Source organism: Cherax quadricarinatus, chromosome 18 (assembly GCF_038502225.1).
Source record: "Cherax quadricarinatus isolate ZL_2023a chromosome 18, ASM3850222v1, whole genome shotgun sequence".
Lineage (NCBI taxonomy): Eukaryota > Metazoa > Arthropoda > Malacostraca > Decapoda > Parastacidae > Cherax > Cherax quadricarinatus.
The window spans coordinates 31432657-31445599 of NC_091309.1; the positions used below are offsets into that span (position 1 = coordinate 31432657).

A 12943-nucleotide genomic window follows, 5' to 3' on the forward strand; every position below is an offset into this window, starting at 1 on the left:
TGAAGGGGTGGTGTGTGTGATCACCACCAGCTGCCCGCCACCTACAAGCCTACATAGCTACCCTAACCTAGCTGACCTAGCACTTAATACAGGAACTGCTCCATTTTCTTCTTGAAATCTACGTTTGTACTGGCAGTATTTCTTATATCCATTAGTAGAAGGCTGAAGAGTCATGGACCAGGGATGATGATGACTGTCTATGATACTCTTGCTTTTCACTGTCTACTCCACACTGCCTCACGTCTTACTCCCATAAGTTATGACAGTGTGTAGTTTTGAGACCTGGCTCTGGAGAATATTTCACATTTATATTACCAGGCATCTGTCTTCTCGGTTCCAGAGAGTAAATTTAAAGTCCTTCATGGAATATTCATTAATTTAGATATTTTACTGATTCTATGCGTGCCATAAACAATTTCCACTTATTCCTCTAAACCCGTAAGAAACATAGAACAATATCTGAGACGTGAAAGCACAAGTAATTCAAGCAGCATCACTAAAATTACTTCTCTTATTTTAAAGGTTCTCATAATCCAACCTGTCTGTTTCCTGTCATTTGCTGTGTCTGTCATATTGTGTTCTCTAAATGATAGGTAATCTCAGGTTATTATTCCCAAGTCCTTCGTTACAAATTTGATTATCTATTTCCCAACATGTTTTTTCCCCTCATTTTACGAGTCATCACTTCAGAATTTGTGAGGCACACAGTTGCAGCGTTTTATGTTCCTTACAAAGACTCAGTGACACAACAGCTATGATATGAAGGATATTCCTGCTCTAATGATATCTTCACTGCAACTGTGCTATTAATTTTTTCATAAATCCTCTCTGAAGACTCTGTAGACGTGTGTTGCTTGTGCTGGTGGTGTGTAGACGTGTGTTGCTTGTGCTGGTGGTGTGTAGACGTGTGTTACTTGTGCTGGTGGTGTGTAGACGTGTGTTGCTTGTGCTGGTGGTGTGTAGACGTGTGTTGCTTGTGCTGGTGGTGTGTAGACGTGTGTTGCTTGTGCTGGTGGTGTGTAGACATGTGTTACTTGTGCTGGTGGTGTGTAGACATGTGTTGCTTGTGCTGGTGGTGTGTAGACATGTGTTACTTGTGCTGGTGGTGTGTAGACATGTGTTGCTTGTGCTGGTGGTGTGTAGACGTGTGTTGCTTGTGCTGGTGGTGTGTAGACATGTGTTACTTGTGCTGGTGGTGTGTAGACATGTGTTGCTTGTGCTGGTGGTGTGTAGACGTGTGTTACTTGTGCTGGTGGTGTGTAGACATGTGTTACTTGTGCTGGTGGTGTGTAGACATGTGTTGCTTGTGCTGGTGTGTAGACATGTGTTGCTTGTGCTGGTGGTGTGTAGACATGTGTTACTTGTGCTGGTGGTGTGTAGACATGTGTTACTTGTGCTGGTGGTGTGTAGACATGTGTTGCTTGTGCTGGTGGTGTGTAGACGTGTGTTGCTTGTGCTGGTGTGTAGACGTGTGTTGCTTGTGCTGGTGTGTAGACGTGTGTTGCTTGTGCTGGTGGTGTGTAGACGTGTGTTGCTTGTGCTGGTGGTGTGTAGACGTGTGTTGCTTGTGCTGGTGTGTAGACGTGTGTTGCTTGTGCTGGTGTGTAGACGTGTGTTGCTTGTGCTGGTGTGTAGACGTGTGTTGCTTGTGCTGGTGGTGTGTAGACGTGTGTTGCTTGTGCTGGTGTGTAGACGTGTGTTGCTTGTGCTGGTGTGTAGACGTGTGTTGCTTGTGCTGGTGTGTAGACGTGTGTTGCTTGTGCTGGTGTGTAGACGTGTGTTGCTTGTGCTGGTGTGTAGACGTGTTGGCTTAACTCTGCTGACTTCTCTAAACAGATGCTGTCTATTGCCTCTTTATTCAAGGCTTTTGGAATTTCAGCTGAATCTTAACTTTTTCCCAGAGTACAAGGAGTGTTCGTACCAGTGGTAGCTTTCCCAGAGTACAAGGAGTGTTCGTACCAGTGGTAGCTTTCCCAGAGTACAAGGAGTGTTCGTACCAGTGGTAGCTTTCCCAGAGTACAAGGAGTGTTCGTACCAGTGGTAGCTTTCCCAGAGTACAAGGAGTGCTCGTACCAGTGGTAGCTTTCCCAGAGTACAAGGAGTGCTCGTACCAGTGGTAGCTTTCCCAGAGTACAAGGAGTGCTCGTACCAGTGGTAGCTTTCCCAGAGTACAAGGAGTGCTCGTACCAGTGGTAGCTTTCCCAGAGTACAAGGAGTGCTCGTACCAGTGGTAGCTTCCCAGAGCACAAGGAGTGCTCGTACCAGTGATAGCTTTCCCAGAGTACAAGGAGTGCTCGTACCAGTGGTAGCTTTCCCAGAGTACAAGGAGTGCTCGCACCAGTGGTAGCTTTCCCACAGTACATGGAGTGCTCGTGCCAGTGGTAGCTTTCCCACAGTACATGGAGTGCTCGTACCAATGACAGCTTTCCCAGAGCACAAGGAGTGCTTGTACCAGTGGTAGCTTTCCCAGAGTACGAGGAGTGATCGTACCAGTGGTAGCTTTCCCAGAGAACAAGGAGTGCTTGTACCAATGACAGCTTTCCCAGAGAACAAGGAGTGCTTGTACCAATGACAGCTTTCCCAGAGAACAAGGAGTGCTTGTACCAATGACAGCTTTCCCAGAGAACAAGGAGTGCTTGTACCAATGACAGCTTTCCCAGAGAACAAGGAGTGCTTGTACCAATGACAGCTTTCCCAGAGAACAAGGAGTGCTCGTACCAGTGGTAGCTTTCCCAGAGTACAAGGAGTGCTTGTACCAATGACAGCTTTCCCAGAGAACATGGAGTGCTTGTACCAATGACAGCTTTCCCAGAGAACAAGGAGTGCTTGTACCAATGACAGCTTTCCCAGAGTACAAGGAGTGCTCGTACCAGTGGTAGCTTTCCCAGAGAACAAGGAGTGCTTGTACCAATGACAGCTTTCCCAGAGTACAAGGAGTGCTCGTACCAGTGGTAGCTTTCCCAGAGTACAAGGAGTGCTTGTACCAGTGGTAGCTTTCCCAGAGTACAAGGAGCGCTCGTACCAGTGGTAGCTTTCCCAGAGTACAAGGAGTGCTTGTACCAATGACAGCTTTCCCAGAGAACAAGGAGTGCTTGTACCAATGACAGCTTTCCCAGAGAACAAGGAGTGCTTGTACCAATGACAGCTTTCCCAGAGAACAAGGAGTGCTTGTACCAATGACAGCTTTCCCAGAGAACAAGGAGTGCTTGTACCAATGACAGCTTTCCCAGAGAACAAGGAGTGCTCGTACCAGTGGTAGCTTTCCCAGAGTACAAGGAGTGCTTGTACCAATGACAGCTTTCCCAGAGAACATGGAGTGCTTGTACCAATGACAGCTTTCCCAGAGAACAAGGAGTGCTTGTACCAATGACAGCTTTCCCAGAGTACAAGGAGTGCTCGTACCAGTGGTAGCTTTCCCAGAGAACAAGGAGTGCTTGTACCAATGACAGCTTTCCCAGAGTACAAGGAGTGCTCGTACCAGTGGTAGCTTTCCCAGAGTACAAGGAGTGCTCGTACCAGTGGTAGCTTTCCCAGAGTACAAGGAGTGCTCGTACCAGTGGTAGCTTTCCCAGAGTACAAGGAGTGCTCGTACCAGTGGTAGCTTTCCCAGAGTACAAGGAGTGCTTGTACCAATGACAGCTTTCCCAGAGCACAAGGAGTGCTTGTACCAATGGTAGCTTTCCCAGAGTACAAGGAGTGCTCGTACCAGTGGTAGCTTTCCCAGAGTACAAGGAGTGCTTGTACCAGTGGCAGCTTTCCCAGAGTACAAGGAGTGCTTGTACCAATGACAGCTTTCCCAGAGCACAAGGAGTGCTTGTACCAGTTGTAGCTTTCCCAGAGTACAAGGAGTGCTCGTACCAGTGGTAGCTTTCCCAGAATACAAGGAGTGCTCGTACCAGTGGTAGCTTTCCCAGAGTACAAGGAATGCTCGTACCAGTGGCAGCTTTCCCAGAGTACAAGGAGTGCTCGTACCAGTGGCAGCTTTCCCAGAGTACAAGGAGTGCTCGTACCAGTGGTAGCTTCCCAGAGTACAAGGAGTGCTCGTACCAGTGGTAGCTTCCCAGAGTACAAGGAGTGCTCGTACCAGTGGCAGCTTTCCCAGAGTACAAGGAGTGCTCGTACCAGTGGCAGCTTTCCCAGAGTACAAGGATTGCTCGTACCAGTGGCAGCTTTCCCAGAGTACAAGGAGCGCTCGTACCAGTGGCAGCTTTCCCAGAGTACAAGGAGTGCTCGTACCAGTGGTAGCTTCCCAGAGTACAAGGAGTGCTCGTACCAGTGGTAGCTTCCCAGAATACAAGGAGTGCTCGTACCAGTGGCAGCTTTCCCAGAGTACAAGGAGCGCTCGTACCAGTGGCAGCTTTCCCAGAGTACAAGGAGTGCTCGTACCAGTGGCAGCTTTCCCAGAGTACAAGGAGTGCTCGTACCAGTGGTAGCTTTCCCAGAGTACAAGGAGTGCTCGTACCAGTGGTAGCTTTCCCAGAGTACAAGGAGTGCTCGTACCAGTGGCAGCTTTCCCAGAGTACAAGGAGTGCTCGTACCAGTGGCAGCTTTCCCAGAGTACCAGGAGTGCTCGTAACAGTGGTAGCTTTCACTCTGAAGAACTGTCAGGAAGTTCATATTTTTCCACAAACTGAATGATAAAGACGAGTAACACTCACACATTATGGTAAAATATGCTTAACCTTGGTAGCTTTCATGATCATTTAAAAATTACTGAAAAGTTCATCATTCTGGGAATGTGGCAGAAATGTTGATGCCTGAGCAAGGTGTGTTTCTCCTCCAATGTGTACACGATTATCACGAACTTTGCTGCGCTATGTTGTAAGGTGAAGACAGAGAGTGAACAGTGGATTCTGCAACTCTCATGATATGGAATGTTGACTACTGATTCATACTGCTGGGTGTGGTACCTTGTCTGGTGAGGTTACGGAGGACAAGATCACCCCTTTCCTGCTCTAGTGTAGTTACTGAGAGCAAGATCACCCCTCCCCTCCCTCTCTTGGAGTTCTTAAGGGTTACATTTCTCTTTCCCTTCCACCTATGGTGGGTCAGTCTCAGTCCTCTTCTTTCTCTTCATCTTCCCCTTCTTCCTCCACTCCTCCTCGGAGCGGTAATTGCCAATATAGCCGTGGGAACTCTCACCGGAAGTGCGGTTGTGCTGCACCTGGACAAGGACAGCATGCGGCTAGAGGGACATGCGGCTAGAGGGACATGCGCCTAGAGGGACATGCAACACATCTCGACTCTGTGGCTGTCAAGGTGTGTCCACAGAGAATTCAACGACTGTTGTCACTGCAACACACTCCCAACGACTGTTGTCACTGCAACACACTCCCAACGACTGTTGTCACTGCAACACACTCCCAACGACTGCTGTCACCGCAACATTCTCTCCCAACGACTGCTGTCACCGCAACATTCTCTCCCAACGACTGCTCAACACGCTGACAGTGTTTTTTTCCGGCTGACAGAAGCACTGGCATATTAAAATTAACATTTTTAGTTCTAGAGAATATATCTGAAAGTTCTAGTGGGTGGGTTTGACATTTCTTTGTCCACATGTTGGTTTAGTTGTGAAAATACATTGTCTTGCGTATGTCACACGTTGTGGAACAAGCTTTTGTTGGGGCAACCTTTCGCTCTGTGAAGTGTTTTATCTGTTAAAAGCTTTACCTGTGTAGAGCTGAACACTTCTCCAGGCTGAGGGACTGACCACCTCAAACTATTTCTTCAAGGTTGATGGACTGATTACATCTTTACCTCGCCACTACTGCTACCTTCAATACATTTTCCTCTGCATTTGACTGATGAAGCCTACCGCGTAGGCGAAACGTTTCAACAATAACTATACCCAACTGTTGCACATCTGCCTTACTCGCGCAAGAAAGGTATAAAATACTGACAATGTGAAAGTTAAGACACATGTGCAACATCTCGATATCTTTATTGTAGACGTTTCGCCATCCAGTGAACACTAACTCCCAGGCTGAGGGACTGACTACCTCATCTTTTGTATATAGTTCTGTCTTCCAATTATGTCCTAGAATTTGTATTGATAAAGTCACTGGATGGCGAAACGTCTACAGTAAAGATATCCAGATGTTGCACATGTGTCTTAACTTTCATCTGCCTTATCCGTCAGTGTTTTTAATGGTTGCAGACAGTATTGTGAATGCAACCATTCACAATATTTTGGCTACAACCAGTACTGTGAAGGACTGCAGAGAATTGTAAATGGTTGCAGACAGTATTGTGAATGCAACCATTCACAATATTTTGGCTACAACCAGTACTGTGAAGGGCTGCAGAGAATTGTAAATGGTTGCAGACAGGGTATGGTGTACAGTTGCAGACAGTATTCTAAATGGTTGCAGACAGGGTATTGTAAATGGCTGCAAAGGTATTGTGTATAGTTTCAGACAAGGTATTATGCATAGTTGCAGACAGGGAATTGTAAAGGGTTGCAGGCAGGGTACTGCTACTTTCTACAGCGTGACGTAAATTGCTGAGCTGTGTGTTGAAGATCAGTCTTGTACACCTGTGTTATGTCAGTCTCTTTAGAAGACGTCATCGTTACACACACAAGATAACGTTAACTATGATGTTCCTTACGAAATGTCGTTATATATCCAACAAAAATATGACATAGCCTAATATGCAACTTTCACTGTGTCACCTTACAGGATATACTAAACTAGTGATGGATACACTAGTGTACACACTTAACTCGAGCCCCAGGAAGAGTGGTCTTGCAGTGACATGCTGGGTGGGCTGATGTGTGAGACGCAATCCTGGGCGCAGCGCAGCACACAGGCGCTCGCTCACCACCTGCTGTGTCATGCACGCACCTCATGCACTAGCAAACTCCTGGAAAAAGTATGCAAATATCTCGCTGCCCTACAAGGGGGCATCAAGGCCGTCTGATAGCCTGACAGCTCCTCTAGACCAGCTCTACTCCCAGGAAACAGGCTTTCGTCTTAAGAATTAGCTTCCCTCCAAAAGACTTGCATTCTTTCAGAGACCCAACTCTCCTGCAGATCTGCTGTCTTCATTACGACCAGCTTCTGGACTTTCTCAGTATCAACTTTCTTCCAGGCTACCGGATTACTTGTTGAGAAAAAATATTCTTCTTGGGGACTAAGTTCCCTCCAGAAGAATAGCTCGCTTGGCATACTTAAGAACTGATTTCCTTCTAGAAGCTAATTATGGTGTATTGCTGATGCAGACAGTTTGCTGCACCACCTAGCTGCGTGTTAGCTAGGCAGCAGCTGGCTAAAAAAAGGGGGGAGGGGTTTAAATGCTTCAGTCAAAGGGATGGCGGTGTTACTCTACGAGACCTCTCACACCAAAACGACATTTGTATGGCTCTACATTTAGAACTAAATTCGGCTTCTACAGAACTTTTAACGATTTAAGAATGTGTTCGAACAGATCTGAGTGCTCGGAAAACATGCCGAAGTAACACTTTCAGTGAAAACTTTGTGATATAGAAAAGTTTACGGTGTTTGTTGGGGAAAACTGACGAAGCAGCATCGATAGAAGAGTGACTGCAGGATGGATGCCTGCAGAGTGCTCGCTCATCTCCTGCTGGAGCGGAAGAACAAGAATCGAGCAGCCAGGCAGCATCCTGCAGGAGTGGGAGGATCCAGAGGTCGCCTGTACCGCAGTGAGCCTGCCATCCACGCCCTGGGTGAGGACCTGCTGCCTCGTCCCCTCAACAACACCACCAGTAGAGGGTAGGAACACCCCACACACGCTACTCTTATCACTTGACTCAAAACTGTATCTTACTTCTCACTATTGCTCGCTATGTAGGCCTCAAATTATTTTTCATTATTTTTTTTTTCAATTCCTACAGTATAGATTCAATTATTCATATATCATTTTTAACTTTTTTTTACTCTACAGATCATTTATATTTGTATATATTTTTTATTCTATATGTCAGTATATTTTTAAATGTTTCGTGAAGAGTAAATAATAAAAGTTTGTACTGAGATGATATAGTAGTGATTATAGTATTTTGTGCTGTACAGTTGACTTATTTTCAAGAACTGTGAAAGTTTTAACAAGCAAATCAATGGCGGATTAAAATATAATAGAGCTAAGCTCTATAATATATAGTACTGATTACAATTTGAATACAAGTCCAGAATTGTATAAACTAGATTCATTTGTTCATATAAAATTTATGAGAATTATAAACTATGTTGACAAATTCATCTTTACCTGACATGTAACTCTTAAAATGACTTAAAATCTTGAGAAAGCCTTTACGTATCATCTTTAAGCTGACTAAAAATTTCAAAAGAATGGAAATGTATTTCCAGCATTTTGTGAGGTAAGAAACAACCCACTGAGTGCACTCTCAGGCCACATCTCTGCTATACACTTCTGTGACTATTTTTGCTATTCCTTGATAATGTGAAAGATCATGAAACCACTTTGATTATTACTTTTCACTGTGATCTTAATGCACAGACATGTATGTGTCTATACAATATGTACATATAAATGTACATGTTAGCTTTTAAACCTAGCATTTGCATTTCCTTATCTGGGACAGATGGTAGTACGACAGATGTTAAATGTAGATGAGAACACAGTTTTAAAATGACTAAGTATTTGTTTAATACAGGTGGCCCGGTGGCCTGGTGGCTAAAGCTCCCGCTTCACACACGGAGGGCCCGGGTTCGATTCCCGGCGGGTGGAAACATTTCGGCACGTTTCCTTACACCTGTTGTCCTGTTCACCTAGCAGCAAATAGGTACCTGGGTGTTAGTCGACTGGTGTGGGTCACATCCTGGGGGACAAGATTAAGGACCCCAATGGAAATAAGTTAGACAGTCCTCGATGACGCACTGACTTTCTTGGGTTATCCTGGGTGGCTAACCCTCCGGGGTTAAAAATCCGAACGAAATCTTATCTTACACATGAAAAAAAAGGTACCCAAGGATTGGCACATTGCATACAAAGTTCTTTAGTACTTTTGTATAAGGGAAAAAAGTGGAGTGAGAAATGCTTCTGAGTTTACTCTGTAAAGCGCACGGTGGAATTATTTAAAGAATTAAGTGAAAGAAGCAGATGAGAAAGGAGGATTTAGGAAGGGTAGGAGCTGTGTAGACCTATTTACACTGAAGCACATAAATGAGCAATACCTAGACACAAAATCATGATTACCCAAAATCTACGAGACTTAAGTATAATTAAAACCATAGGAATAAGAGAACGGTTCGCTGTGTTAAGTGGAACCTTAACAATCAGTACTATAGAGATGTACGTCTTCAGGGTGTGAGGGGTGTCGTAGGGTGAGAGACCCTTCACAATGCTGGATCTCACACTACACATATCCTCACACCACCTGTGATACACCTGCATATTTGATCCTGGTTTGCGATTGTACACACACGTAGCTCCCAGGTGTGTCGACGCTGTTTTATATATTTTTAGTGATTAAGTACACCTTCGAAAGAAATGATACAACGGAGAAAAAGCTTTTAACTGGGACATTTGCTCCGTGTAGAGCTTCATTAAGCCATCACTTGCTAAAGCTCCACGCAGATACCCTAACAAAAGCTTGTTCTATTATGGGCACCTCGCCATTTATATAACATGGTCATGAAGGTCATAACCTGACACACAAAACTACAATCGTGAATTGGTAGCAAGTGTAGCTCCCTCAGAACAGAGAGAGAGAGAGAGAGAGAGAGAGAGAGAGAGAGAGAGAGAGAGAGAGAGAGAGAGAGAGAGAGAGAGAGAGAGAGAGAGAGAGAGAGAGAGAGAGAGAGAGAGAGAGACAGAGAGAGACAGAGAGAGACAGAGAGAGACAGAGAGAGAGAGAGATAGAGAGAGACAGAGAGAGACAGAGAGAGACAGAGAGAGAGAGAGAGACAGAGAGAGACAGAGAGAGACAGAGACAGAGAGAGACAGAGACAGAGAGAGACAGAGAGAGACAGAGAGAGAGAGATAGAGAGAAAGAGAGAGAGAGAGAGAGAGAGATATAGAGAGAGAATCTTGTAGATGACAGCAGCACGTAAAATTCCACTCAAGAGTTCAGAAAAAATACTGCTGTAGCTGCTGATACAGCGATACACTGCAATCAACGAAATACACTAAAGTGGTACACCAATCATCTCTCTCTCTCTCACCACACACACACACACACACACACACACACACAGGACAGAGACAGGATGTTTCAGAGATGGGACACAGAAACAAGGGGTCACAATTGGAAGTTGAAGACTCAGATGAGTCAAAGGGATGTTAGGAAGTATTTCCTTAGAGTTGTCAGGAAGTGGAATAGTCTGGAAAATGACGTAGTGGCAAATGACATAGTTTTAAGACGAGGTTTGATAAAGCTCACGGAGCAGGGAGAGAGGACCTATAAGCAATCAGTGAAGATGCGGGGCCAGGAGCTATGACTCAACCTCCTGCAACCACAAATAGGTGAGTACACACACACTAAGAGATTCGGCTGCTCCCAGTACTTGTACAAATCCAAAAACAATTTGAATCAGCTGCTATAAATCCCAACCAACAGAAATTCAAAATTTGTAATATCTATGCTTAAGGTTTGTAAATATGGAATGTCCGGGTAAAACGAACCTGATTTACCCACGAGAAGCCACTCGTCATGAAGAGTTTCTTTTAATAATTGTCCTGAACCGTACACAAGTGTCCTTTTCCACAGTGTGTCGGTATCAACATACCATTCACCACCTTATGTCCTACCTGATGCAAATTTTTTTAAGATAAAGTGTGTAATAGATGGATAAATAATGTTATAACGCAGACTGACTCGCATACCACTTGCAGGAACCAGGAAGTGCAAGTCACGTCATCAAATTAGTCACACATTCAAGCCAAAAACATTTTCTAGTGATGGGAGGCGAAAGGGAAAGGCACAAACAACATTATTGTTAAAATATACAAGGTCTAAAACCAAACAAAAAAGTGCCGTTTATTGGTGGACTTCTCAAATTTAAATGCAATGTTTGCAGCTTTCACAGAGACCCATATTAAAGATTACTTTAACAACGAAATGTGGATGCTTGGGTACAGTCCACTTTGTGACCTTAAAAAAAAAAAAGGCCACTGTTTTATTTAACACCAGGAAAGATGTAGTCGAAATTTTGGCAGTAAAACTTAAAAATCAGTCTAGTTGTTGCATACGCCAATGAACTATCAAATACAATTTATCAACATTTCAAAGACTACCTACTGAAAATCTTTTAAACTCGGTCTTTAACATCCTAATTCTTACTGATTTCTATTTAAGACATGTAAAATGGAAGAATATAGTAATTACTGTAATAAAGGAAACAATTCCAAGAGACAGTTTGGAAGAGTCACAGAAAGTAGTAAGATCGATAAATTCGCCTTAATCCAGTAAATAGTGGAATCGAACAGACTAGAAAATATCTTTGACCTATGCAATAATAAGGAAGATCTAGTGGTGATGCAACGGTCTAAAACAATCACGAGTCATAACAGAGTTGAAGCTCACACCTACATACTCTACTGTTCTTGAGCAACAAACTCTCATGGGGAAGTATTCAACAAATTTCAACAAGGAATATAATACTCGGGAGCAAATTATTCATGACTTCAGCGAAATTCAGTGGGAAGACAGTATGAATAACATATTTAAACCATCTGGAGAGGATAAGCTCAACAGCACTACAAGTATGATACTCCTGACTCATACCATTAAGAGAAGATGCAGGTTAGAAAGACAGACGCTCCCTCTACAGGTGAAGACGAAGAATCACTGAACCTCTAAGATATCACAAATTCTCAAGATTCCACTCCTTTAAAAATTATTATTAATACTAATGGGTTTGAACTTCCAGCAAGCGTACGTGAGGGTTTTGGACAGGAGCGAGTGGAGACGAATTGTTTTTAAGACTTGACGTCCTGTTGGAGTGTGAATAAAGTAACATTCATGAAGGAATACAGGGAAACTGGTTAGCCAGACTCGAGTCCTGGAGGTGGGAAAGTACAGTGCCTGCCCTCTGAAGGACGGGTGTTGATGTTGGAATTTTTAACAGTAGTGTAGGCGCGCCTCTGGCAAGACAGTGATGGAGTGAATGATGACGAAAGTGTTTCTTCTTTCTTGGGTCACCCTACCATGGTGGGAAACGGCCGATACGTTAATAATGTAACTCCGCTGTATTACTGTGTCCCAGGGTCGGGACGGGCAAGATCTGGTCCAGCATACTGACGACAGCGAGTCTTCAACCTTAACTCCCACGTCAGAACCTCGTGTGTAATTACCTAGTCTCAATTAACTATTTTTAATTACGAGACACTAATTACCTAGTGAGTTTGTGGGTTATTTTCAGTTCTTGAGTTCAGCTCTACGATTTATGATGGAGGGCTCTAGGATTTATGATGGTGGGCTCTAGGATTTATGATGGAGGGCTCTAGGATTTATGATGGTGGGCTCTAGGATTTATGATGGAGGGCTCTAGGATTTACGATGGTGGGCTCTAGGATTTATGATGGTGGGCTCTAGGATTTATGGAGGGCCCTAGGATTTATGGAAGGCTCTAGGATTTATGATGGTGGGCTCTAGGATTTATGGAGGGCCCTAGGATTTATGGTGAGCTCTAGGATTTATGAAGGGCTCTAGGGTTTATGGAGGGCTCTAGGATTTATGGAGGGCTCTAGGATTTAGGATGGTGAGCTCTAGGATTTATGGAAGGCTCTAGGATTTATGGAGGGCTATAGGATATTATGATGGAGGACTCTAGGATTTATGGAGGGCCCTAGGATTTATGGTGAGCTCTAGGATTTATGAAGGGCTCTAGGGTTTATGGAGGGCTCTAGGATTTATGATGGTGAGCTCTAGGATTTATGGAGGGCTCTAGGATTTATGATGGAGGACTCTGGGATTTATGGAGGGCTCTAGGATTTATGGAGGGCTTGTTCAAGCCTT

At 44.3% G+C, this 12943-nt stretch overlaps 1 protein-coding gene across 8 annotated transcripts in view; it reads left to right on the plus strand.

Moving 5' to 3' along the window:
• LOC128689222 (uncharacterized) overlaps positions 1–12943 on the plus strand; it is a 413444-nt gene that overhangs the window by 286549 nt on the left and 113952 nt on the right. Inside the window, exon 2 of one of the 8 annotated variants that reach the window (XM_070086381.1) lies at positions 6684–7736. The exons of 6 other annotated variants lie outside the window; for them this stretch is intronic. In XM_070086381.1, coding sequence (XP_069942482.1) covers positions 7555–7736 — 182 coding nt within the window. In that variant the 5' untranslated portion in view covers positions 6684–7554. Of the gene's footprint in view, positions 1–6683; positions 7737–12943 lie in introns of those variants that run through there. One more of the 8 variants, XM_070086384.1, reaches the window with a different exon arrangement.